Source organism: Protopterus annectens, chromosome 1.part1 (genome assembly GCF_019279795.1).
Source record: "Protopterus annectens isolate FY-2018-M chromosome 1.part1, PAN1.0, whole genome shotgun sequence".
NCBI lineage: Eukaryota > Metazoa > Chordata > Ceratodontiformes > Protopteridae > Protopterus > Protopterus annectens.
In genome coordinates this window covers 1,010,124,593-1,010,150,797 of record NC_056726.1, presented here as the reverse complement: position 1 = coordinate 1,010,150,797, position 26,205 = coordinate 1,010,124,593, and the positions used below count along the sequence as shown (strand labels likewise).

Genomic DNA, 26,205 nt, shown 5'->3' with positions numbered 1-26,205 from the left:
GTATGTTGAAAATATCTACTTGACCTGAGAAGGTAGTGACATTTTGGTAAGTTCTGAGCAATGTTGGGAGTTATTCTTTAGTTTCCCAATATAGCTAAAGATGGACATGTAATGGTCTTTAGCTTTCGATGCTAGTCATTTGAAATATCAGAACCCTCTACAGGGAGTCCTGAAACTTGGATACTGAATGGCCAAAAAACAGACTTGCATATACAAAGTCCAAGGTGGCAATTTCCCAGAATATTCATTTTTTCCAAGGTATGGTGACCTCAGAGCTGCTATATAGAAGTTTGGGGGTGTGGAGTGCTTGCCTCCCTGCAAAAAGAAGTTTAAAGGAGAAAAGAGATCTTCGAGATTTACTCCTATCCTGCAGTTTTGGTCTTTTTTTTTTCTTTAGCTTGACAGCACTTGGCATTTCAGTAGGGAACCCATGGGATACCTTAATTTTCCCGATAGTGTTTTTTAGCATTAATGCTAACCTTGATTTGAAAAAAAGTTTTGTTTCGTTATAGTTTAAGAAGCATTTTTCATTTACATGTCTTACTTATATACATGGATTACCATTTTTGAACTTCCCATTTTGTCTGGATCTGGTAAGGACTACCAGGTCACTGCATTTATCCAAGTGCACAATAATGCATTTATCTAAGTGCGCATAGAGTCTGCTTGCATAACTAATTGCCGTGTCAACACAATATCTTGGGAAATATAATTAAACTTTAATTTACAGAGATTGGAGATTTCATCATAGGTTTGTAGAAGATTTGCACATTCATACAGTCTTTGAACTTTGTGATATTTACATCCAACTGTCTGGAGGTTCTTGAAGGAAACGGTTACCAGTTCATGACTGGATTTAGTGATAGTTTTTATTAATGTCATGTTGGTAAGGACTAGGTAGAAAACATTTTGTCTTTTAGTGGGATCCTTGACAATTTGGTCAATGGAGTTTATGAAGGAATTTTTTAACATAACCTACAGTTGAAGTGAAATATCCAGTTTATCATAGGGTAGATAAAATCTTCTAGGATAACAGAATTCATATTAAAAACTGTACTAACCATAACGTTACATCTGTGTTGTCCATTTTCATTCTTCATCAACAGCTGGGTTCAGACCTGACCCTCGGATCTGACTCTGCCGTTATTTTAGCTCGTGGCCACTAAAAAAAACCTTTGAGCTCCTCCCTTACCCATAATACGCCAACCCCTAACATACCTCAGATCTCGTCTGCTTTTTAGCACAATGTAAAGATGATCATCATAATATCCCTGGTAGAAGCCATTTTCTGAAGTTCAACATAAGGAACAGTGGTGTCCTTAGAAGTTCTCATTCTTCAAGAAATCAACTATAAAAGTTTTGGGGTTGGTCTTGGGGCAGTTGAGAAAGAATGAAAATGGACAATGTGGATGGAACTTTATGGTGAGTACATAACTTTTCTATCTGATGTTGTCAATTTTCATTCTATCCCTCAGCTGCTGGGACACAGTCCCCAGCTACCTAAAATCCTGGGTGGACTCCCAGGAAGGATATTCCTGAGCACAGTTGAGCCAAAGGCTGCTTACCCCTCAAGATCAGATTAAGTTTGTAATGAGTGATAAAGTTATGAGGACTGGACAAGTTGCAGCCACACGTCATCCATGGAAGTCCCAGACAGAAACAACGAAGTGCCACAGACCTAGTTGAATGGCCTCTTAAATGTTTTGGCAAGGAGAGACCCAACTTGTAGACAAATGATATACAATCCATCTGGTTAGTTACCTTTGCAACTGATTTACCAAATTTTGCATCTTCAAAGGGACAAACAACTGATCCGTCTTTCTACTTTATTTTGTTCTATGTAAGTAAAAACATAATTATCTGTGAACATCCAATAAGTGCAACATATATTCACATTTGCTTGCAAATTTAGCAAAGAAAACTGTCTGATTAATGGACTGTCTGATGTTAGATTCTGACACCACTTTAGGAAGGAAAAGGATTGGTTCGTAATGTTAAGCTATCCCTGTGAAAAATCAAGTAGGGAGGCTTAGAAGACAATGCTTGAAGTTCTGAAATCCTTCTAGCAGAAATGATGGCTACCAAAACGATAGTCCTCCAGGTCAGAAACTTTTCATCACATTTTGCTGCTGGTTCAAAGAAGGAATGAATCAAGGCCTGCAGTACCACATTTAAGAGACGGATCTTTATAAGGAGGTCTCAAAAGAAGCATACCTCTCAAGAAAGCCTTACAAAGTTTAGATGAAACCAGGGTGGAATTCTCAAATCCAATGTGAAAATTAGAGACGGCTGCTAAATGAACTCTAATGATTGAGGAACAAGCTCATTCGCTGAAAACTGTTGCCAAAAATTCAAGGACACTTTGTACAGGGGCTGAAAAGGGAGTCAGTGCGTTTCTGATGTGCCCTAAACACAAACCTTTTCCATTTACTTCTGTAAAGTTTTCTTGTAGAAGCTTTATGGGAAGACAAAAGTATATGATGGATAGGGGATGACAACACAAGTTGTCTGGCTATTAAAGGAAGTGGAGAAACCATGTTGTCAGTTTTAGGTTTGAGATATCCAGAAGAATGACTACTGGGTGAGACACGATATCTGGAATGAGATCCGGAATCCAAGGTGGGTAAATTCGATGATGCCAAAGAAAGAAGAATTAAATTTTTTGAGGCCAGTAAGGTGCAATGAGGATGAATTTGCCCTGCAACCAGAAAGCTTTCTGGAGAAAGTTGTGGATGAAGGAGTTGGAGGATACTCATAGTGGAGATGGGGGGGTGCATGCTGTAGAGCATCACTCGGTGATTACCCTGGTGGGGGGATTATAGCAAAGAAGCTGTTGCAGTTGTTGTTTATGAAGATGCAAGGCTGGACTTATTGGCAAAAAATAATTTATGCAATCTTCATGTTGAGAGACCACTCGTGAAGTAGCAGAATTGACCTGCACAATTTGTCTGCTACCACAATGGACTTCCCCAGAAAGTGCATTTCTATCAGAAACCAGTTGGTTGATATTACCCTTTGCCATACTATGATGGCTTCTTAACACAAGGAATAAGATCCGAAGCAAGACTGGACTCCTCTGTAATTGTTGATGTACCAAACTACTGACATACTGTCTGTCTGAATTGCATGTCCCGAAAAAGAGAGTCTCTTTGAAGGCCTGCAGCACTAACCGCACTGCTCTCATTTCCAGGTCACTGATATGCACGTCGGCCCCTTCAGGGGACCAAATGCTTTGGACTGTTTTCTTCAAGAAGTGCCCATCTCCACCCAATCTGGGATGCTTCCTTGGTCACTGTGACAACCCACCACTAGACCAGTAATCAAGGAGCCTCAATTCTCACCACTGGCACCAGTGGGAGAAGTACACTGGGAGGATTACAAGTTACACAGTATTTCCAGATGCAGCACTCTGCATCAACTGCTATTTCCCTTAAGAGCACACAGAGACCACAGCCAGTCTGGGGCTGGTTTCTCCCTCTTTCGCCAGATCCTCAGTAAGTCTCCCGACTGGCACAGCTATAGAGTTGAGATTTCAGCTGACTGGCCAAGCCAAGACCTCCAGCACCCTCTCTGTTCAACCAGTGATTCATATCCCTGCCTAACTAGCTGACACACACTCCGAGGTTTGATTCACACACACACACACACACACACACACACACACACACACACACACACACACACACACACACACACACACACAGATTTACTAGCTATGCTCCCTTTTGCCCAGACTATAAGGTAGTTATCACTGCCGCCAGCCAGCTCCTTATCAGCTACTTTAAGGACCTTAACAAAGGGTGTTCAATCTTATCGTGTAATGTCACTATTAATACAAATGATAGTTTGACCAAGAGCAAGATCATTATGAGTGGCCACCAATGTCATCAAATAAATATGCAAGTGCTCTCAGAACTTAAATAGCTCTACAAAGTTTAGCCACAAAGAAAGGTTTAAATATATTTCATAATAAAATAACAAGAAAATAGTATATATTCACAGTTACATCAAAGTACAAAATCATAGGAAATATTTAAAACATTGCAAAATGGTCTCAAACAAAAATATCTAAAATATGCTTTGCTATATTCCTGACTATAACAGAATTATACTACTCCCTCGACTTGCTTATTCACAGCAAGGCAGAGGTGTTTGGTGAATGGATCTTGACAGAGCAAGACAGCATATAGAATGCTCTTTCTCACTAAGAGACTTCCCAGATTAATATCTCAAATATTACTGCTGGCATAACTTGCAGAATGACATCATTGCTTGTCATCTGACTCCTAGTTCCCAGGCCCAAAACAACCCTCAGTGGCAGCTGGTAGCATTTAGCATATACCTGTGAAAATACACAGACCTCAGATCTTTGGCAGATGGGGGAAGCCATAAAACAATTTACATTCCTCCACATTTAAAGACAATGCAGAAAACTTCTCAGCACAGACACTGTTTTCTTGCTGCCATAAAGTACTTTAATTTCAGCTATTTTTCTGAAGTTAACCTCCTATGTTCCAGTTTCCACTGTTAAAATATATACATTTAAACAGTTCCGATACATTTCTGTTCTTTTCCAGTAGGGCATGTTGTGGTTACATTTCAAGCACTTTGCAACAACATTTTCAACATTGTTTGTACAAACAAGTTTGATATACACATGACATACAGTTCTAATACAGTTGAAACACAAGCATCTTATATGAATCATGTTGATAATCACAAATGACATACAATTATTTACAAAATTCCAGACAGCTGGGCTGGCAGTATCCCATTTCGTGACAGTCACTATGACCTTGGGTTGAGGGAGAATGAAAGGAAGGTGTTGTAGTACCTGATGTAATCAAATCCACCACCAAAGGCATCTCTTGCATGCCTGAGTGATTATTTGAGCTGACGTGTTTGTAAAGAACAAATCAATGTGCTGCTAACATCCACTGAAGAATTCTCATGTGAAATCTTGCTAGAAGAACCAGGACTATAGCTGCCGACACTGATCCAAAAGGCTTGTAAAATCAATTCGGCAGAGATTCTGGTACTGTGAATTCTTCTTCTGACCTGGAATCTGAGGGTCTACATCATAATGTCGAACGCACAGGTGTCCGATCATCATAATATCAAACCGGGAAGTATGAAATGTGAAAATAGCGAAGCAGCGGAACAACGATTTTTTCCCAGGGAAAAAAATTGGTGGGCCGTTTTCGCGGCTTTGCTATTTCCTCCACTGTGGTGCAATCGCAGAGTTGGTATATTGAAGGAGGGGGATGTGGGGGCATAGCCCCCCCACATTGGGGGGAGTGTAGGGAGCGAAGCCCCCCACATTAGTATTAGTTTAAAGTGTACGTGTTTTTTTGTTTTTCTACTAGAACAGCAATTTTTTTTCCCTGGGGGGGGGTCACTGTTGTGTGTTTCTGTACTTTTTGCATTTCGAACTTCCCGGTTCAATATTACGTCGTTCAAATGCTTGTGCATTTGACGATGTGATATAGACCCGGAATCAGACAGCTTGTACTCTTTGACAGAGGAAGAGAAGCTGTCCCTAATACTGTGTTAAAATTCACTCCTATGAATTCCAGTGTTTGAGAAGGTTCTAATTGAGATTTGTAGTAAATTATGGTTATCCCCAAAATGGGAGCAAGTCTGGGGTACCAGATCTCATGCTGTTATTAACAGATGCCTAGTCAGGGAGGTAACGAGCCACTTGTCCAACTACGGAAAACTTCAGAATCCCTGCAGTCTCAAGTGAGCTGCTACCACTGTCATGAATTTTAACATCCTGGGGGCTGTGGTAAGGCCAAAGGGCAGTGCTCTGAACTGGTAATGACTGGCTCCCAGCCAGAAGAGTAGACACCTTCTGGATCATCTGTCCATTTTTATGTGATAGTACACATCCTGAAGGTCTATTGCGCACATCCAGTCATCCTTTCACATAAAGGGCAGAATAGATTGAACAGTGACCACTCAAAACTTTGTGCGTCAAACTGATTTGTTCAAGTTGCTGAGATCCAAACTGCATCTCCAGTTTCCCATTTTCTTTGGCACTAAAACGAACCTTGAATAAGTTCCAGATTCTATCTGGTCTGGCAGGACCTCTTGGATGATTATTTTTCTAGCAGCTTTTGTACTTCTAGTGCTGCTGCTTTCCTCTGACTGGGTGGAACATTGGGAAATTTGCATACAGATGGAGGTGGCAGGGGAAAGGGAATTATATAACCTCTGGGAAATTATCCTCTGCACTCGCAAATCTTTTGTGATGTCTAATCAGGCTCTCCGGTGCACGGATAAACAACCCCTGATAGAGGTGGATAATTGGGCTTCCTTTCAGAAATGCTGGTAGGGGTCTGTCAGAAAAGGAATCTGTAAGACCGTTGATTCTACGGGCCTCCTCTGTCATGTGTGCAGCATCTTCCATTTGAGTCCCCCCCCCCCACCTCTGGGGGAACTATCTCCATGTGGATCTTGGAAAGGACCCTGGAATTTCTTGAACCACATTTTTTGTCCCCCTCATTTGTTCCTGGAGAAAGTCCTTTGAAGGGTTGAAAAACATACTCCCACTGCAGACAGGGTCTTTCCACCTTTCTCACACCTGGAGCATGTCTCCTTCACTTAGGGGCCAAACAAGGAGGTTTTGTGAAAAGAAGCATTAACAAAAAAAGACTTGAAAGGCTCTGCAAAGTCACACAAGCACCTCCAGACATGTCTCCTAATGGAACTGCATGAACCTGCTGCCCTTGAGGTACCTTCAGCTGCATGAGAGATGAGCCTCATGGACGAAATGGATTGCAGGCTCACCAAATGTGAGGCTAGAGGCTACAGAAGCTTGAGTTACAGCAGTAGTGGTCCCAGAAAGAGATTTTGTCAGCTCCTTTCTCAAGTCCTTCTGTAGTCTTGGAAAGTGTGCCAAGTAGTTCAGCCATCTGAGGGCAAAGGTCACTGAAACATACACACACTTCATAAATCTGAACAAAGACCTAGACTCCCTGTTAGTGGGATGTACAGAGGAATTCTGCGATGGAGGTTCTTTCTTGGTGGCTGCTGCCATGACCACAGCATTTACAGGCTCTCCCTTGCTCCAAAACTACCTCCCTACAGGTGGTGCCAAAATAAAATCCAGTCTTTTGGGGATTGGTTTAACCATGTCAGGCACAGAGATCAAATGAATGAGCTCATCTGTGAGCATAGTTACCCAGGAGGTAGACGGGTTAGACCCCAAGGACTCCAGGAATACAGATTCCTCCGAGGAACGCTTATCGGTAGACCAACCATTCCTCTGCTTAAGAATCTGACAGATGTCTCCAAATGAGACCTCTTCGGGTGGTGATCTTGGGGACCCTTCCTCTTCATCAAAATCAGTATCTTCAGTGACAGACTCCTGAGGGGAGTCCAAAAGACTCCTCTTGCAATTCCTCTTTCTAGGGACTTCTTTGGTGGGATGTTCTGGAGAAGTATCGGATGAGATAGCAATACCCTGCTGGGTAACCTGGAGACTTTGGGCTGGCTGTCCCTGTGGCATAGAATGCTGAAGCTCAAGCTGCAAAGGCACATCGGATCTTGAGGGCAGATATGAGGTGGTAGGGACCATCCCTCCAGCAGAAGCAGAGAACACTATCACCACAAAGGCAGAATGCTTTGGGAGAAGGAAGCCAATGAAGCAGAGAAGCCACACTTCTGTCCCATTGGCTCCCCTGGCCTGAAGACAGACCACCCATGGGGGAGGTTGGAGCTGAGCTGCCCAATGCCAAGGCTTCAAGGAGAAGACATGGCTCCAACAACTTTGGAGTCAACTCTTAATGCCTGTGATTTGACAGGGAAGCTTCTACTCAGAGACCGTCGGAGCCAGTGCACTCAAAGATAGCCTCAAGGCCGAAGATACCAAAATCTTCGTATCCAATCTAGATGGGGGTGCAGACAAGGGCTTCCTGACCTGAAGGGGTAAGGGCCGGGGAGAGCTCCCATCTATATCTGTGCTGAGAGAAATGTCATCATTCTATCCACATCAGTCTTGGTCAGACTTCTGGAAGGACAAGAAGTTACCGATGGGGACCTAGAGTGCCGGTGGGACTCAAGATATGGGGAAGGTACTCTACAGGGTACCAGGTCAATGGAAGGGGAATACCTGGTCCTGGCCAAGGGCTATGGATCCACAATGCTAGGATCCAAAGAAGCTTATTTCAGCTTAGATGCTGGCTAAGCTGGGACAGTCTTCGGATCGGACTTTCTCTGTTTTCTCTGAGGTGGTCCTGTGGTAGGATCCGACGAGGGAGTAGAGGATCTGAAGACAAGTTTGGGGAACTGAGCCCAGAAATAGCCTCGAGGCTACCTCTTATCCCATGATGCCCTAACGCAGCAGCTACCCAGATCTCGGGAAATAGCCTAACCCAGACATAGCAAGAGAATAAACCAGTCCAAAAAAGGTTGACTATACCTGCATATCTCCAAGTCAGTAGAGGGAAAAATAAGAGAAGCCTTCATTCTTCTGCTGGTTGGGACAGCATCCCTAGCACCTCATATCCTGGGTGGCTCAGTGGAACAGACTCTTCAGAACAGTGGAACCAAAGTCAGCTCTGCTCCTGGAGACCATGTCCAGCTTGTAATGAGAAAATAGAATCCATGGCAACCTAGACTGGAAGGCTACAGAGGTGGTCAAGGCCCTAGTAGAATGACCTTTCAATTTAATAGGTAACTCTTTGTTCCTTAACTGATAAATGAAAGTAATAGTGTGAGACAACCACCTAGACAAGGTTACCTTGGAAACTGGGAGACTTTGTTTACCTAAGGCATAAGAAAGGAATAATTGGTCCGACTTCCTTATTTCTCTAGTTTTGTGAAGGTAAAAACGCAATTGTCTATGAACGTCCAATTGGTGTAGTTTGTACTCTGCCTTGTTGGTATGATTAGGGAAAAACACAGGAAGATCTATAGACTGGTTTAAATTATTTTCTGAGCAGACTTTAGGAAGAAATGAAGGATTAGTCCTCAGAGCAACCCTGTCCTTATGAAAAAGATAGAAACTTGATGGAGCAGGACGCTGCTGGTTCAAAAGGGCACAGAATTAAGGAAGTTGAGACTAAATTAAGATTCCACGGAGGTGGGGGATCTCTCACTGGAGGCCTAAGAAGAGTTATCCCTCTCACAAAAGCTTTACAGAGCTTATGAGACAATGTTAGAATTTGACAAACCAACATCTGGTGAAACAGTTGTGCTAGGAATTCCAGAATTTTGTGGACTGGGGCAGAAAAGGGATCCACATTCCTAGCCTCTGCCCAACAAGAAAAACATTTCCATTTACTAGCATAAGTTTCTCTCATTGTAGACTTGTGAGAGGAGATGAAAATCTGACTTACTGCTGGGGAAATGCTGGGAAGCCTGGCTAAGGTAGGAAGTGGAGCAACCAAGCTGTGAGCTGGAGAGTTTGGAGGGATTGATGCAACCCACCTGATTGATGAATCAGGAGATCTGGAATTGGGTCCAGAGTCCAGGTTGGTCGAAAAGGTAATGGTGCAGGAACGGGAACCATATCTGTCTTGGCCAGTAGGGGGCAATGAGGATCATTTTGCAACCCAACGATTTTGCTTTCTGTATGAGTTTCGGTATTAGGGGAAACTGAGGAAAAGCATAAAGAAGCACTTGAGGCCAATCATGGACTAGGGCGTCTCTGGGTATGTGACCTGGAAGCGGGAGAAGTAGTTGCTGCATTTGCTGTTGAAGGGGGTGGCAAAAAGATCGCAGCAAGGCTGTCCCCATTTGCGGAAAATAAGATCCGCAACTTCCTGATTCAGAGACTACTCTCGTGAGGCATGAGAACAGCTCTGCTGAGCCTGTCCGCTATGATGTTGGATCTCCCAGGGATGTGTGTCAGAATCAGAAAACGTTAGAGGAAATCGCCCACTGCCAAAGTCTGAGTGCTTCTCGACACAGGGGGTAGGATCTGGTTCCGCCCTGCTTGTTGATGTACCACACCACTGACATTTTGTCTGTTTGAATTGCAATGGTCCCGGAAGGAAGAGAGTTTTGAAGGGCTTGCAACACCAGGAGCACGGCTCTCATTTCCAGGATATTTATGTGCAGATGGTAATCATGAGGTTGCCAAGTGCCTTGGACTATCCTGCCCACATAATGCCCCCCTCACCCTATCAGGGAGGCGTTTGTCATCACTGCGGCTACCGGAGGAGGTTGAATGAAAGGTCTGCCCTGAGTAATTAGTGGGGAGACCATCCACCAAGAAAGATGCCTTTTGCATGCATCCTTGATTAGGATCATGCGAGTCAAGGGTAGCTCTTGGAAAGACCACTGCGTGAACAGAAGCCACTGAAGAATTCTCATATGAAACGGGCTAATGGGATTAGAAGAATAGCTGCTGCCATGGAACCCAGAGTTTGAAGGATGTACCTGACTTGGATCTTTTTGCTCTGCATCAGAATCTGTACTTGCTGACGAATTGTGGACACCCTTTCTAGTGGTAGCCTTGCAAACATATCCCTTGTGTCTAAGTCTGCTCCTATGTAAGTGATAGATTGACAGGGCAACAAGGCAGATTTTTCGAAATTTATTGTGATGCCTAGCTGGGAGCAGATTGTGATTGTGTAGTCCCGCGCTTGCAGGAGTTGGTGCCTGGTGGTAGCAGACAGGAGCCAGTCATCTAGATATGGAAACACCTGGAATCCTTGACATCTCAGGTGAGCTGTAACCACTGCCATACATTTGGTGAACACGCTGGGGGCTGTGGTGAGACCAAAGGGCAGAGCACTGAACTGATAATGACTGGCCCCCAGCCAGAAGCGAAGATATCCCCTGGAGCGCCTGTCCATCTTGATATGGTAGCATGTGTCCTGAAGATCTATCAAGCACATCCAATTGTCCTGACCCAGAAAGGGTAGAATGGACTGTAGCGTGACCATCCGAAACTTTGCTCTTTGCACAGACCTGTTTAGTCTGCTGAGATCCAGAATCGGTCTCCAGTCCCCTGTCTTTTTTTGGTATTAAAAAGAACCCTGAGTAAGTTCCAGATCCGTGCTTATCTGCCAGGACTTCCTGGATGGCTCTTTTTTCTAGCAGTTTTGAAACTTCTATTAATGCTTGCTCCTTCAGATTGGGTGGAACATCTGGAAGGGTCTTTCTTGACTGTACGGGGGTTGATGGAAGGGAATTTTGTAACCTCCGGATATAATGGACCGTACCCATTTGTCTTGTGTTAAACTTTGCCAGGCTTTTGGGTACAGTGAAAGTCTTCCCCCGACTGCCTCCAGAGGTGAGCAGCCGGGCAACCCTTCAGGGATGCTGGAAGGGCTCAGAGAAAGATTCTCTGTTGCCCTGGTTCTGCGGACCCCCTTTGCCACGAGGGCGTCGTCTATTATTTTTGTGTCCCCCTCTGCCTCTGGAGGAAAAATTAGTGTGTGTGCCAAGCAAGGCTCCCGGAGATTTATGGAACCACATCTTCCCACTCTTCTGATCCTTGGGGTAAGGTCTAGAGGGAGTGGAAAAAACGACTCCCATGGCAGATAAAGTCTTGCCTTCTTGCTCACACCTAGTCAAAGTGTCTTTCACCTGTGATCCAAAAAGAAAGGATCTATCAAAGGGAGTATTGGTGAAGGATGCTCGAAAGGTTCCGCAAAGTTACACAGCCACATCCACGCATGCCTCCTAAGGGCTACACCCATACCTGCAGCTCTACTTGCCCCATCGGCTGCATAGGAAATGAGCCTCATGGAGGAGTTAACAGAATTAAGCGTCACTAGCTGAGAAGCTACTTTGGCTTGTGCTCCCCTCAGCTGCTGGATCTTGAAGGGTATCTCCGAGCTCTTTAAGGAGATCCCTTTGAAGTCGGGTAAAATGACATAGGTAGTCCAGTGACCTCACAGAGAAAGTCGCTGAAGCGAACATTCACTTCCCATATCTGTCCATCGTCCTAGACTCCTTGTTAGGGGGATGGAGAGACGAAGAGGTCTCCGCTAACTCTTTTTTGGTGGCTGCTGCTACCACCATGGCATCAACAGGAACACCTTTCGAAAGGAATTGCTTATCCTGGGGTGCTGTAATGAATTTACAAGGTCTCTTCGGAGTTGGTTCCACTGTACCCGGAGCTGACCAAGCCTTTCGAGCCACCACTGTCATAAGTGGATCGAAAGGCAGAGAAACCCAGGAGGTGAAAGGTTGGGAACCGAAAGCATCCAGAAATACAGACTCATCCTCGGTGGGGGCTAGGGGATTCCAGTTCCCCCTCTGCTTAAGCATTTCTAGGATGTCCGAGAAGGAAACCTCTTCAGAGGGGGATCTCGGGTACCCTTCCGAATCATCTAAGTCTGTATCAGAAGTGAGAGACTCGGGGGAGTCAATGTACTTCCTCTTACACTTTTTCTTCCGAAGGGGCTCCTCTGAGTGATCAGGAGAGGCCTCGGAAGAAGAGGAAACACCCAAAGGGGTGTCCTGGAGCATCGGTTCCCTATGCTTAGGGTCTGGAGGAGGAGTAGAGGGTGGCACAGGCACTACAGGGGACGGAGCCGGTGGGGCTGAAAGTGGAGCTGACTCAGAGGATAGCACACTCCGCATGACATCAAAGGCGTCCCTGCCATGATGCATGGAAAGCTCTGGTTCCGAAGAAATAGGAATCTTTCTCTGCACCGAGGGGGACGGCTCCAAGGCCGATGTTGGAGCTGAGCTCACCTGCGCCATAGCTCCGAGAGGGAGAACGGGGTCGGACAAGGGTCTGATGCCACTCGCCCCCTCAGAGCAGACAAGGGAGCCATGGCACCCAGATCCCTCGATGGAAGGTACCACCAAGGGAGTCGGAACCGAAGGAGATACAGTTATCGGAGCCGATGGTTCCACTACTTGAACTCCAACAAACTCTGGCTCTGAACTCACTGGAGTCGGAGGAGGAATATCAAGAGAAGTGGACGGAGCCGATAACTGTTGGAGGGCTGGACAACAATTTAGCTCGTGCCTGCGACTTTAGCAACCTACTGACTACTCTCTCCACATCATGATCAGTCAGCCTACAGGATCGAGAGGAGTGAGAGGATCGGTGACTATGCTCACTCTGGAGTAAAGGAGACAGAGGAGCCGAATGCACCGACTCTAAGGAAGGGGACCTCAGCCTCTTGTGGCTCCGTGACGGCTCCTAAGCCTCTGATGGAGCCAACGGGGAAGATTGTCTTGTCGGTGCCAGCAGGAACTGACGTAGAAGGTAAATCCTGTACCATAATCAGCTCCGAAATTGGAGCCGATGGCTTAATGGATTTAGGGGATTTCACTGGCTGTGAACTCTTGGCCGGTGAATCCTGGGGTTTTAACAGACCCCCTAAGAATCAACTTATTCTTGCGCTCCTGCAGGACTCTTGGACTAAAGGCATGGCAAACAGAACAAGAGTCCTGCAGGTACACAGTGCCTAAACAATTAACGCAAGGTGTGCGCCCATCTGTCAGAGACATCTTCTGACAGCATGAGTCACACTTCTTAAACCCAGAAATCTTAGTTTCCTTGGACATACTGTACTGGAGAAAGGAAACCAACCAATTTAACCAACAATAGAAAGAGCAATTTTCAGTTTTACAAGAACAAAAAACACACCTACTGAAAAAGCACACAAGTGCTACCTAGAAAGGATATAGACAAAGTTTTTATTATTTATTTATTTATTTATTTTTTAATAAAGGTAATAGGAAAGCCTCTAATTTAAATGGCTAGCCTATAAGAAAAAGCAGTAGGAAAGCCTCTAAGTTAAACTGCTAACCAGGGGAAGGGTGGAGGGGTGGGGGAGAACTCTCCAAGTTAAACGAGTTCTACAAAAGGAGGGATAGTATAGAACAAACAATTATCTACCACAGTAAAAACACTATCGCTAATAAGATATTAGAAGAGTTAAATTCTAGTAAGAATTTACACAAAAAATTCTATACAAGCCTGAGCCAGAAAAACGACACCTCACAGCTGAAGTGGCAAATGAGATCTGGATAGCTATCGCTAGGCATCATGGGATAAGGGGTAGCCTTGAGCCAGTAAACCGCTCTCGAGCTATTGAAGGTGGCGGAGTCGGAGCTGAGGATCAGCTCCGATCCCAACCAGCAAGAACAAAGGCGAGATGATAGACAACTTAACATCATTCCTTTCAGAATCAATTTATTCGATCTATGACTGCTCCCATGGTGAAGGCCTTGCAAATGGAGCAATCCACCTGAAAATGATCTGGGTCCACACAGTAGATGTACAAAGCATACTCATCTGAGAAGAAACTGGTGTCCACATTTCATTTTTTAAAGGCAGACGGACCGTTTTTCAGGAATTTTTAATAGAAACATTGTAGAAAAGTTTTTCTCTCTTTGTTAAACAGGCAAGAGAAAAATGCCAGCAATGGTAATTAGTAATTGCACTAGAAGTGTGTAAAGAGGGAAAAGGGGAAAAAGGCTTACCATCTATTGTAAAAAGATTGCAATAAAAAGCATGTAAAAGGGTTATTAGTGAAAGGAAATAAGAAATATAAGATTTTAATAGAAGCTTTAACTCATCTTCCACTCTAGTTAAACGCTCAATAGCTCAAAGCGATCACTTCCAAATGCAAAAGTGGCGAACGAGATAAAAGATATGTTAGGACTTAGTACATTATGGGTAAGAGAGGAGTTTTTTTAGTGGCCACAAGCTAAAATAATGGCCGAGTTGGATCTGAGGATCTTATCCAAGCCCAACTGTTGAGGAATGAATGAAAATTGACATCAGATCTTGAAGTTCATTCACTGTATTTAGAAGACTAACATGACTTCTTTTTCTGTGGTTGAAGGGGAAAGACGCCTGAAGCAAAGGGGATTCAACACTGTACGTTGGCAGTTTTAAATTCTCTCCAACAAAAACCTAAACACAGGCCTTTCTGGAAAAACCTGCAATAATAAAGAATTGTTTTGAATAGCAAGAAGTCTGTCTAAATAGACAAAAGCCCCTGGTCAGGTCCAACCGTTCAGCCGAGGGTCCAAGAATAATTTATGCTGGCGGACAGAAGGATGTTGAATCAGATGAAACGGGCAACACAGATCTAGTGTTATGTTAAGTACTTAACTTTCACATCTGTTGCTGTCTTTTTTGTCTGATTCAACTAAACTGATTCCCAAGCTACAAAGAAAAAGAAAAAGGTGGATTCAGGGAAGGACATTCCTGATTATGCAGGAGCCAAAGTGTGTATGGGATCTAGATTGTACACCCAACTTGTAATGTAGCAAAAACATGAACAGTAGTCCAAGCAGCTACAGCATAAAACTCATCAACAGGAACCTTAACCATAAAGGCAAGGTGAAGGTAGCCACTGCTCTGGCAGAATGAGCCTTTGGTTTGCCATGTAAGGTCAATCCTGTTTCTTCATAAGTGAAGGCAATGAAGGTAAATTTCATACCATTTCCCATTTCTATGGCTACACGTATCTTACCTGAGAGCTTGCACAAGGTTAAGATCTGTAAATTCATGTAGGTTCACAAATGCATGAAGAACATTAATATTGAAGTCATCCCTATAGAGAGACAGAGAGAGAAAAAAAAAACAGTAGTTTGTATCCATTAAACACTGCAATGTACTATGCATACCCCATATATCATAAGGTAACAGTAATACTACCACTTTTTAAGATATTTAGCGTAACAGTAAATCACACTACTTAAAATACCTGCCTTGATTCTCTTCCCACAAACCACAGGGGGTTTTCATCAGTTACGGAAATAAAATTGCCAAACATTCCAAGACAACCACAAGGCATTTTATAACTATGTCAAGAATCTAAATGGCAATGCTCAGATCTGCTCTGAGATACAACAGAATGGCATTAAATATACTGATCCTAAGGATATTGCCAATATCCTGGCAGATCGATTCAGTGCCAACTTCACCCCCCTCTCACCCCCTAAATGGCCCATCACAATACGTGAAGATTGCCAAATTCCAGTAATAATGGCCACACAGGTAAAAAACGCACTCTCCAAAGCTAAGAATACAGCTGTGTACTACATGAACTACAATATGAACTGGCACCTCACCCAAGTGTCATGTTTAATCATAGCCTCACTTCCAGTTTTGTGACTACTGAGTAGTGCAGAGCTAGTTATCCCACTCCACAAGGCGGGATCCACCTTGGATCCCGGAAACTACCATCCCAGTCTGATGAGCCTTATAGTACAGTTTTGTACCTACCATAAATGTAGATGTTCGAGTGTAGACACTGCTGCAGTCATTACACTTGTGTTATCCTGCCATCAGGCGGTTCCCCAGTCGGCCTGAGTTCCAAAGTCTTGGTCCGGCGTCGGTTGCTGTAGCTTCTTCCCTGACGTCAGTGCGCCAGGGGGATATAAGATGCAGCTGACGCCATTCTCTTCAGTTTTTCTTGCCCCAGATGTCAGGTGCCCCCAAATAGGTAGGTCTTGCAAATTGCTAGTAAAATATATAATAGAAAAGCAAACAACCATTTTAATTACCAGCAAATACTCCCTTTAGGAAATAAGGGTAGATGAGCTAGGTACGTACCAGAAAGTAACAGGGGAAGGAGGGAGGGTAACCTGGACTGCAGCAGTGTCAACACTCGAACATCTACATTTATGGTAGGTACAAAACTGTACTATGTTCATTGTGTGACACTGCTGCAGTCATTACACTTGGGTGGAATCCCAAAGCTGAGGTAGGGAGGATGGATCTATAAGGCATTAGGGGTGGCTATAAGGCCCTGCAGCACAGCAGTGGCAAAGCCAGCTCTGGATTTGGACTATAAAGGCAAATGGTAATGTTTGGTGAAGGTATGGACAGAACTCCATGTTGCTGCTTCTAAAATATCCTTGGTAGGCACTCCTCTGAGGTAGGCAGTTGAAGTGGCTGTTGCCCTGGTGGAGTGAGATCTAATGCTGCTAGGTACAGGTTTCCCATGGTGGGTATAGCAAAAATGTATACAGTGAGCTATCCGTTTTGAAATAGTCCGCTTTGAAATGGCTTTTCCCTGTGCTCCTGCATCGTATGCTACCAATAATTGCTCAGATTTTCTGAAAGCTTTGGTTTTGTCCAAGTAGAAGCTTAACTGTCTGTGAATGTCCAAGGAATGTAGTACTCTCTCCCCTTTGTTCTGTGGTTTTGGATAAAAAGTTGGCAAATTAATAGTTTGGTTTAGAGCCACACTTGATGCTACCTTTGGCATAAAAGTAGGGTTAGTTCTTAAGGACACCCTGTCCTGGTGGAAGATGAGGAAAGGTTCCACTGCCATTAGTGCCTGTAATTCTGAAACTCTTCTTGCTGATGTTATTGCCAGTAGCAGAGCAGTCTTCCAAGAGATGTATTTTAAATCTGCTGTGTTAGCTGGCTTAAAAGGAGGTAAAGTTAATTTTTCCAAAACAAAGTTAAGGTCCCCAAGTTGGTGTAGGTGCTCTACGGGGCGGTCTCATGTTTTTAGCCCATCTGAGGTACTGTTTGAGCAAAGGATTTCAAAAAATTGGTGGATCCGTGTTGTAATGAACAGAAATAGCTGAGGCATGAATCTTGATGGATGAGAAGGAGAGGCCCTTGTCCAGCATCTCAGCTAAGTACTGAAGTATCTGAGGAATGTTTGGTACAAGAGGGTCAAGGCTGTGTGCTTGGTTCAAGGCACAGAATCTCCTCCATTTATCCAAGTAGGCTTTCCTGGTGCTAGGCCTTCTGGCCTCCAGAATGACATCCATAACAGCTTTGGAGAGAGACAATGCAAGCTTGGTTAAAGAATTTTCCATGCAGCTAGATTTAAGGTCTTTAGCTGTCTGTGAAGTACCTGATTGTTGTGTTGAGTCAACAGCTGTGGGATTTGAGGCAAAATCCAGGGCAGTTCTTGTGCCAAGTTCTTTAAGATTGGGTACCAGTGCTGGCGTGGCCAGTCTGGTGCAATCAGGGTCATCTTTGGCTCTTCCTGCCTGGCTTTTATGAGTACCTTTGGAAGGAGAGGTAAAGGAAGGAAAGCATATACTTGTAGTTTTCTCCAGCTGAATGAGAGGGCATCCACTTTCCATGCTTGTGGATGGTAGCTCCTTGTGCAGAATTTCTGTAGTTGGCAGTTCATTGGGGTTGCAAACAGATCTATGTCTGGTTTCCCCCATTTTTGTGCTATCATTCTGAATATTTGTGGACTCAACTGCCATTCGTGAGGATCCATGATGTTTCTGCTTAGGTCGTCTGCCAGTGTGTTTTTCTCTCCTGGCAGGAATTGTGCCTGCAGATGAACTTGGTAGTTTAAAGCTGTGTTCCACAAGTTCATGGCTTGTCTGCAGAGGGAGTAGGAGTGTGTGCCCCCTTGCTTGTTTATATACCACATAACTGTGTTGTTGTCTGTCTTTAGTAGTAGTTGTCTTGGATGTAGCAGGTCCTTAAAAGATATAATTGCATTTTGTACAGCTAGCATCTCTTTTTGATTGATGTGGAGATGTCTTTGTTCTGCGGGCCACTCGCCCTGAATACATTTTCCTGCCATGTGTGCTCCCCAGGCGTAATCCAATGCATCTGTTGTCAGTGTCTGCCTGGCTGTGGGTTGAGTAAAAGGCTGTCCCTTGTTGAGGTGACAAGCTTGAACCCACCACTGAAAATCCTGTTGTAGGCAAGGAATTAGTGGTATAACTGTTTCAAAATTTTGACAGTGTTGAGATCATAACACTCTTTAGGTACCATTGTAGTTTCCTCATATGCAGTCTGGCATATGGAATTAGTAGTATGCAAGATGCCATGCAGCCCAAGGCCTGCAGAATTTTTCTTGCAGGGAGTGGGGTCTTTGTTGCCATTAAATGAAAATGCTGAGTCGGTTGTCCTTGCTTGTCTGGCGTGAGATGAGCCATCTGGGCCGTTGTGTTTAAGCTTGCACCCAGGAATATTATCTGTTGTGAGGGCACTAGTTTTGATTTCTTTTCGTTTACTGTGTATCCCAGGCAACTTAACATTTTTACGTACGCCAGATGCTTTAGAAGAATGACCTTGCTTCTCTGCTTGGATTAGGCAGTCGTCCAGGTATGGGTAAATTTGAATTCCTTTTTGCCTGCAAAATGCAATTACTGGTGCCAGGCACTTTGTGTAGACCCTGGGCGCAGTAGATAAGCCAAAGGGCAGTGCAGAGAATTGATAGTGCATTGAACCTGCCAGAAATCTGAGGTATCTTCTGCAGTTTTGGCTGATAGGGACATGCAGGTATGCCTCTGAGGTCCAAAGTCACGAGCCAAGCTTTCTTGCCCAGCATGGGAAGAAGCTGCTGTAGTGTCAACATTTTGAATTTCGGAATATCCAGGTAAGTGTTCAGAGAAGAAAGGTCCAGAATGGGTCTCCAGGCTTTGTCCTTTCTGGGAACCAGAAAGAGTCTCGAGTAAAATCCTTGTCCTTGCTCTTGTGGTGGTACCTTTTGAATAGCTCTCATATCCATGAGTGCTGTAATTTGTTTTTGAGCCTCTGCCCATTGATTTGGTGGCAGATTTGGCATTCCTTTTAACCTTGGAAGAGTGTGGAAGCGGAACCTGTAACCTTGAGATATGATATCGAGAACCCATTTGTCTTTGGTGATGCAATGCCAATTGTGATAGAAAAGAACCAGTTTTCCTCCTAAGGGGGCTGACAAGAGAGCTGTTTGGCAGCTGTAGTGGGAAGTCATTGAGACTGTTTTTTATAAGGTTGAGGTCTGAGGTCTGCCTTCCCCTTCTTTCTGGCCTGGTGCACCCCATTGTCGAGGTCTGTAAGGGCCTTGTGTCTGACCTCTACCTCTTGGATGTCTATATCTGCCCCTTTGAGGTCTGTCTGTGACTGGAAAGGACCAATTTTTTGTTGGCCAATTTCTGCTAAAACGAGGAGGTTGAACCTGTAAGAAATCTTTGACCGTTTGCATAGATTTTGCCTTATCTTCTATCTTTTTTAATACCTCCTCTGCCTCAACTCCAAACAACACATCCTGTTGCAAAGGTGCATCCAGTAATTTGACCTTAACATGATCTGGTAACGTATGTTCTTTTAACCAAGCATGCCTTCTAATGACAGAGTCTGTAACTGCTGCTCTACAGGAAGCCTCTAAGGAATCAAAACCACATTGCAAAGTATGTTTTTCCACTTGTTCAGCTGCATGCAATAAATCTTGCATTTCTTTCAAATTAGGAGGATCTGAATCTGGAAGCATCTTTTGTTTCAACTGAGACATTAAAAATTGCTGATATTTTAGCATGTGAAACTGGCAATTTAAGGCTCTCATGGCTAAAGTTGCAGATGTATAAACTTTCTTGCCCATCTGTCTAATGCTCTAGAATCTCTTGTCAGAGGGGACTGGGTTTTTGCTGATGCGGCCTTAATCCCTTTGGGTCCCTGAGAAACAGTTTCAGGGTCAGCAACAGGGCTTTTGTATAGAAATTTGTGAGAGCCAGGGACTCTGTAATATCTATCTGGCTTAACTGGCGCTGGTGGTAAGGAGTCAGGGTTTAAGCTGGATTCAGTGTATACATCATCCACAATATCCTACACTGGCGGAATAGCAAGGGGTCTGTGTTGAGGCAATAAAAGGAAATCTCTGAGCCTTTTCTTGGACTCTGAGTAATCCTGGCCTTCCCAGTGGAAATGCTCCCTCACGGTATGCAAGATCTCCCCAAAGGAGTAGTCCTCAGGCGGAGAGGCTGATGGAATGGATTCCTCAGCATCAGAATCCTCATAAGGGGGTAAGGAATACCCTAGGTCTGAGGATGAGTCAGAGGAAATGGACACCTGGTCTGAAGATTCATAGCCTGCCTCTTGTCTGGGCCTTTTATCTGGGAAGGGTTGGGACCCTCTGATAAGGGTGATTAGGTCTTCGGCCATTTTTAGCATTTGTTTCTTGGGCATGGAAGCCTGCCCTGGAGATTGCTTTGTCTGTTTCTTTGCTTTTATGGGAGGCTTAGACTTAACAGAGGGTTTAATTGTTAACTGGGTAGGCCTGAAGACACTCTCTGAAGCTGTGGAATGTTCAGCTACTTCGGGTCCCTCTGTAGGATTAAGCTCGGTAATCTGAATTGCAGGGGTGTCCGAAGGCCCAGCCAGCTCCACGTGGGAGTCAGAGGCGGTCTGTGGTTCTATTGAAGTGGTTGTCAGGGGCTGCGTAGGCGCCTCGCTGAAAACCGGAGAACTGGCAACCGGCCTAGAAGAGGTCTCGTCAGTCTTGGGCCTCGGAAGCCTGTCCTTGTCCTTTTTATGAATTCCGGTCGATGGAAGTTCTGACGGCAGTGTAATTAAATTTTCTGCCAAAATAATGTCGGGCAAAATCAAACAGACGTTTAATAGTGCGCTTGTTAAACCTAGAACAAAACCAACAACCAGTGACGTGGTCAGGGCCTAGGCATGGGATACAGTAGGAGTGGAAATCCTTATGCGGTATTTGCTTCCCACAAGAAATACAATTATTAACTTTTACTGACATCGGTCTGAGGCAAGAAAACGTTTCCCCAACGGGGTACTTAGCTTTTTAGAAGACTTTTGTTCTGGATTCGGTATGAAAATCTCAGGAGTCGGCCGACCGGCACTTGCGAACTGCTTCTGCTACCGCACGGCAAGAAAGACTGAAGAAACTGGCGTCGGCTGCATCTTATATCCCCCTGGCGCACTGACGTCAGGAAGAAGCGACAGCAACCGACGCCGGACCAAGACTTTGGAACTCAGGCCGACTGGGGAACTGCCTGACGGCAGGATAACTCAAGTGTAATGACTGCAGCAGTGTCACACGAACATCTGCAAGGCCATGGAGTGTATTATCATGGAACTTATAAACAAAAACATTGGCAACCTTCTAACACTGGACCCCATCCAGTTTGGGTTCGTGAAGGGCCGATCTTGTCGCCTGAACCTGACTGACTTATTCGAATCAGTCTCCAGAGCCATGGACAAGGGTAAGGTGGTTCACACAGCCTATCTAGACCTTGCCAAAACCTTTGACACCATCCCTCACTCTGGAATCATAGATAAACTTACTACGCTGAGCATTAATCCCTACGTCACCCAATGGGTTGCTAACTGGCTTACTGACAGAACCCACACTGTAAAAGTAGCCGACTCCAAATCCAGCTCCAGACAAGTGACAAGTGGAGTACCTCAGGGTTCAGTCCTGGGACCGCTCTTGTTTGGCATTGAATTACAGGCCAACACTAAGGGACTTTGGCTAACAAAGTTCGCAGATGACTGCAAACTGGGAGCCATTATTGAATCCCCAAATTATGTGGATACTCTACAAAAGGGCCTTACAGAAACAGATGCTTGCTGCCAGAGCCATGGGCTCAAGCTCAATGCCAAGAAATGTATAGTTATCCCCTTTGGAAAAAGACATGTACCCGTAAATTACCATATATGTGGCAGTACACTATACACCCAAAAGTGTGATAAGAGACTTAGGGACACAGGTGGACAGTGGTCTCACCTTCGATAACCACATTGCCACAACAGTCAGGAAACCCTTCTATGTGGCACACCTGATCACGAAGGGCTTTTCATCCAGAAAAAAGGAGGTCATTGTCCTACTGTACTCATCCCTCAAAAAGACAGCACAGAACCAAATACAGTTCCCAGGACTGAACCATGATCCACGATAGTTTCACAAATAACTTCTTTATTAAAACACAAAAAGATGGTTGAGCGCTTTCATCTACCCAACGTAGATTTCATCAGAACACTAAATAATTCAAAACATATCCCTTAAATACTTTAAAATACCTGCCTTTTATACCACCCGACCAATTATACCATCTTTGAATTTTAAAGACATAAAACAATAATACACCAAACCAATATAAATACAACCCTCACATATTGTTAATAATAAAACTGCCTCAGATACCATAGAAAATCCAAAATATACTAAAAGAATCTTTTTCAATTTAAATATAAGGCATAAAACCAGATCAATAATAATACATATTAATAGTATATAATTCATGTGTGATAGTGCAAGAAAATACATAAAGTACATAAAATGTTATATTATAAAACTATGACAAATATATTATACATTTCTAAAATATATAAATACTTTTGAAAGATAGATAAGAAAATAATAAAAAAATTCCTATGCCATTATTAATTTCTTATGAGGGGCTTAGTGGAAATATATTCATTAATACCTGGTGGGCTAGCTGCGTTAAGTTTGATTTGCCATTTAATCTCTCCCCCCCCCCCCAGTATTGCTTTAATGTTACCCCCTCTAGGGTTACTCTTGACCACTTCTAGAATGGCAAATTTGAAAGAATCACAGCCTACACTTCCAAATAAATGTCTGTAAAGTGCATTATTCATATCTTTCTTCTTTATACAATATAAATGGTCATAGATTCTATTACGTAACCTATCAGTTTTTCCAACATAAAAACTTGGACAGGAAGTACACTTTCCTAGATATACGATGTGTTGGGTCTGGCAGTTTCCTTTACAAAAAGATATTCTACTTCTAATGTTATTTTCTAAGCTAATACTCTCCAATTGTAAAATGGAGAAACATTGATTACAATGTCCACATTGCTGAGTCCCTATCCTGTCATTATTCCTAACATAATCTCTATGGTTGGACCTAACATCAATAATTCTTTTGAAGTTCATCCCAGTTTTATAAACATAAGTAGGTCTCTCACCTAATTTCTCGCAAATTCCTTCATCGCTAATGAGTGTGTTCCAATTGCTATCTATAATCTTTCTAATTTCCCCTACATGTTGTCCGAATTGTAATATGCATGCCCTTTGATATCCTTCACCTGATGTGTTACATCTATTTTCATTACGTGATAGGAATCCCTTTCCTAGAACTGGTGTGTACTTATTACCCCATTCACTTATAACATATTCAGTGACGTCCTTAATCATAGATTCAGGGCAACCTCTTTGCCTAAATAGGTTACCAATAAATGCCATCTCAAGAATCATATCTTCCTTTCTAGATGTCATCCTAGCGGCCCCTTATACACTGCCCTTTAAGGATGATTCTTTTCTGTGTATAGGGATGATTACTCGAAAATTCTAAGTAGGCATTGCAAAAAGTATCTTTCCTAAAAATCTTAGACGGGAAGGTAGATCCGTCACTGAATAGGTGAGTATCTAGATAATTGATTCCTGTCCTACTAAAGTTATAGGTGAATTGCAAATAAGGGGTACTACCATTTATATAATCCATAAATTTCATCAAATTCTCCTCACCCCCCTTCCAAAGTATAAACAAGTCATCCAGGTACCTGACATAACAGCATATATACTCCTTCCAGGATGATTCCAAGACAAATTTTTCCTCCCAATCCAATAATACTAGATTGGCATATATGGGGGCACAAGCAGCCCCCATAGCTACACCTGCTGTTTATTTATAGTGCTCACCTTCAAAAAATATAAAATTGTTATCAAGCACTATGTTAATGAATTCTGATAGGTCAATCTTTTCCCATTCTAATTGGCTGTGTTTGTTCAAACTATTAATAAATCTAGTCACACCGTCAACTTTTGGTATGCAAGAAAACAAATCCTTTACGTCAATGGTAACAAATAACAAATTAGAATCCCAAATTTCTTGTTTGAACTTCCCAAGAAATTCCCAGGAGTCTTTAATAATATGTGGTATCATAGTGTAAATATGTTTTAACCATTGATCTATAACCTTACCAAAAGGAAAGGCTTTACTACGACTTCCTGATATTATGGGTCTAAAAGGGGGATCCCTGATGTTTTTGTGTATTTTGGGAATCCCTACAATAGTGGCTAAGATGGGGTGCTCCACTTTTAAGAAATTATATAGTGTGTGTTGTAGCTGAAAAACTTTTAGACTCCATATGTACTCACAATATTAGGATTATGACTGCAGACAAGGGGGGCGGAGTAGTGTTGTATGACATGGACAATTATGTTGTTAAAATATTTGATATTTTAAACAATTCTGAACAATATGAGGTATTTTCCATCAATCAAATCAATATTGCTCATAGAAGAATTGGTTTGTTTTTGGAAGATTATTTATTGGATGATCGAATTACCCAAGATTTATATAATTTCTTAAAAGTGGAGCACCCCATCTTAGCCACTATTGTAGGGATTCCCAAAATACACAAAAACATCCGGGATCCCCATTTTAGACCCATAATATCAGGAAGTCGTAGTAAAGCTTTTCCTTTTGGTAAGGTTATAGATCAATGGTTAAAACATATTTACACTATGATACCACATATTATTAAAGACTCCTGGAAATTTATTGGGAAGTTCAAACAAGAAATTTGGGATTCTAATTTGTTATGTTACCATTCACGTAAAGGATTTTTTTTCTTGCATACCAAAAGTTGATGGCGTGACTAGAATGGGAAAAGATTGACCTATCAGAATTCATTAATATAGTGCTTGATAACAATTTTATATTTTTTGAAGGTGAGCACTATAAACAAACAGCAGGTGTAGCTATGGGGGCGGCTTGTGCCCCCATATATGCCAATCTAGTATTATTGGATTGGGAGGAAGAATTTGTCTTGGATCATCCTGGAAGGAGTATATATGCTGTTATGTCAGGTACCTGGATGACTTGTTTATACTTTGGAAGGGGGATGAGGAGAATTTGATGAAATTTATGGATTATATAAATGGTAGTACCCCTTATTTGCAATTCACCTATAACATTAGTAGGACAGGAATCAATTATCTAGATACTTACCTATTCAGGGACTGATCTACCTTCCAGTCTAAGATTTTTAAGAAAGATACTTTTTGCAATGCCTACTTAGAATTTTCGAGTAATCATCCCTATACACAGAAAAGAAGCATCCTTAAAGGGCAGTGTATAAGGGCCGCTAGGATGACATCTAGAAAGGAAGATATGATTCTTGAGATGGCATTTATTGGCAACCTATTTAGGCAAAGAGGTTACCCTGAATCTATGATTAAGGACGTCACTGAATATGTGATAAGTGAATGGGGTAATAAGTACACACCAGTTCTAGGAAAGGGATTCCTATCACGTAATGAAAATAGATGTAACACATCAGGTGAGGGATATCAAAGGGCATGCATATTACAATTCTGACAACATGTAGGGAAAGTTAGAAAGATTAGATAGCAATTGGAACATACTCATTAGTGATGAAGGAATTTGCGAGAAATTAGGTGAGAGACCTACTTATGTTTATAAAACTGGGATGAACTTCAAAAGAATTATTGATGTTAGGTCCAACCACAGAGATTATGTTAGGAATAATGACAGGATAGGGACTCAGCAATGTGGACATTGTAATCAA

General features: G+C 43.0%; 1 protein-coding gene across 1 annotated transcript in view; it reads right to left on the bottom strand.

Annotated features, from left to right (window-relative positions):
* The window catches only part of CYTH2 (cytohesin 2), a 1,422,969-nt gene that overhangs the window by 980,585 nt on the left and 416,179 nt on the right, over positions 1–26,205 (bottom strand). The window contains exon 5 of the mRNA XM_044079709.1: positions 15,408–15,488. Within this exon, the coding sequence (XP_043935644.1) occupies positions 15,408–15,488 (81 nt within the window). The remainder of the gene's footprint in view (positions 1–15,407; positions 15,489–26,205) is intronic.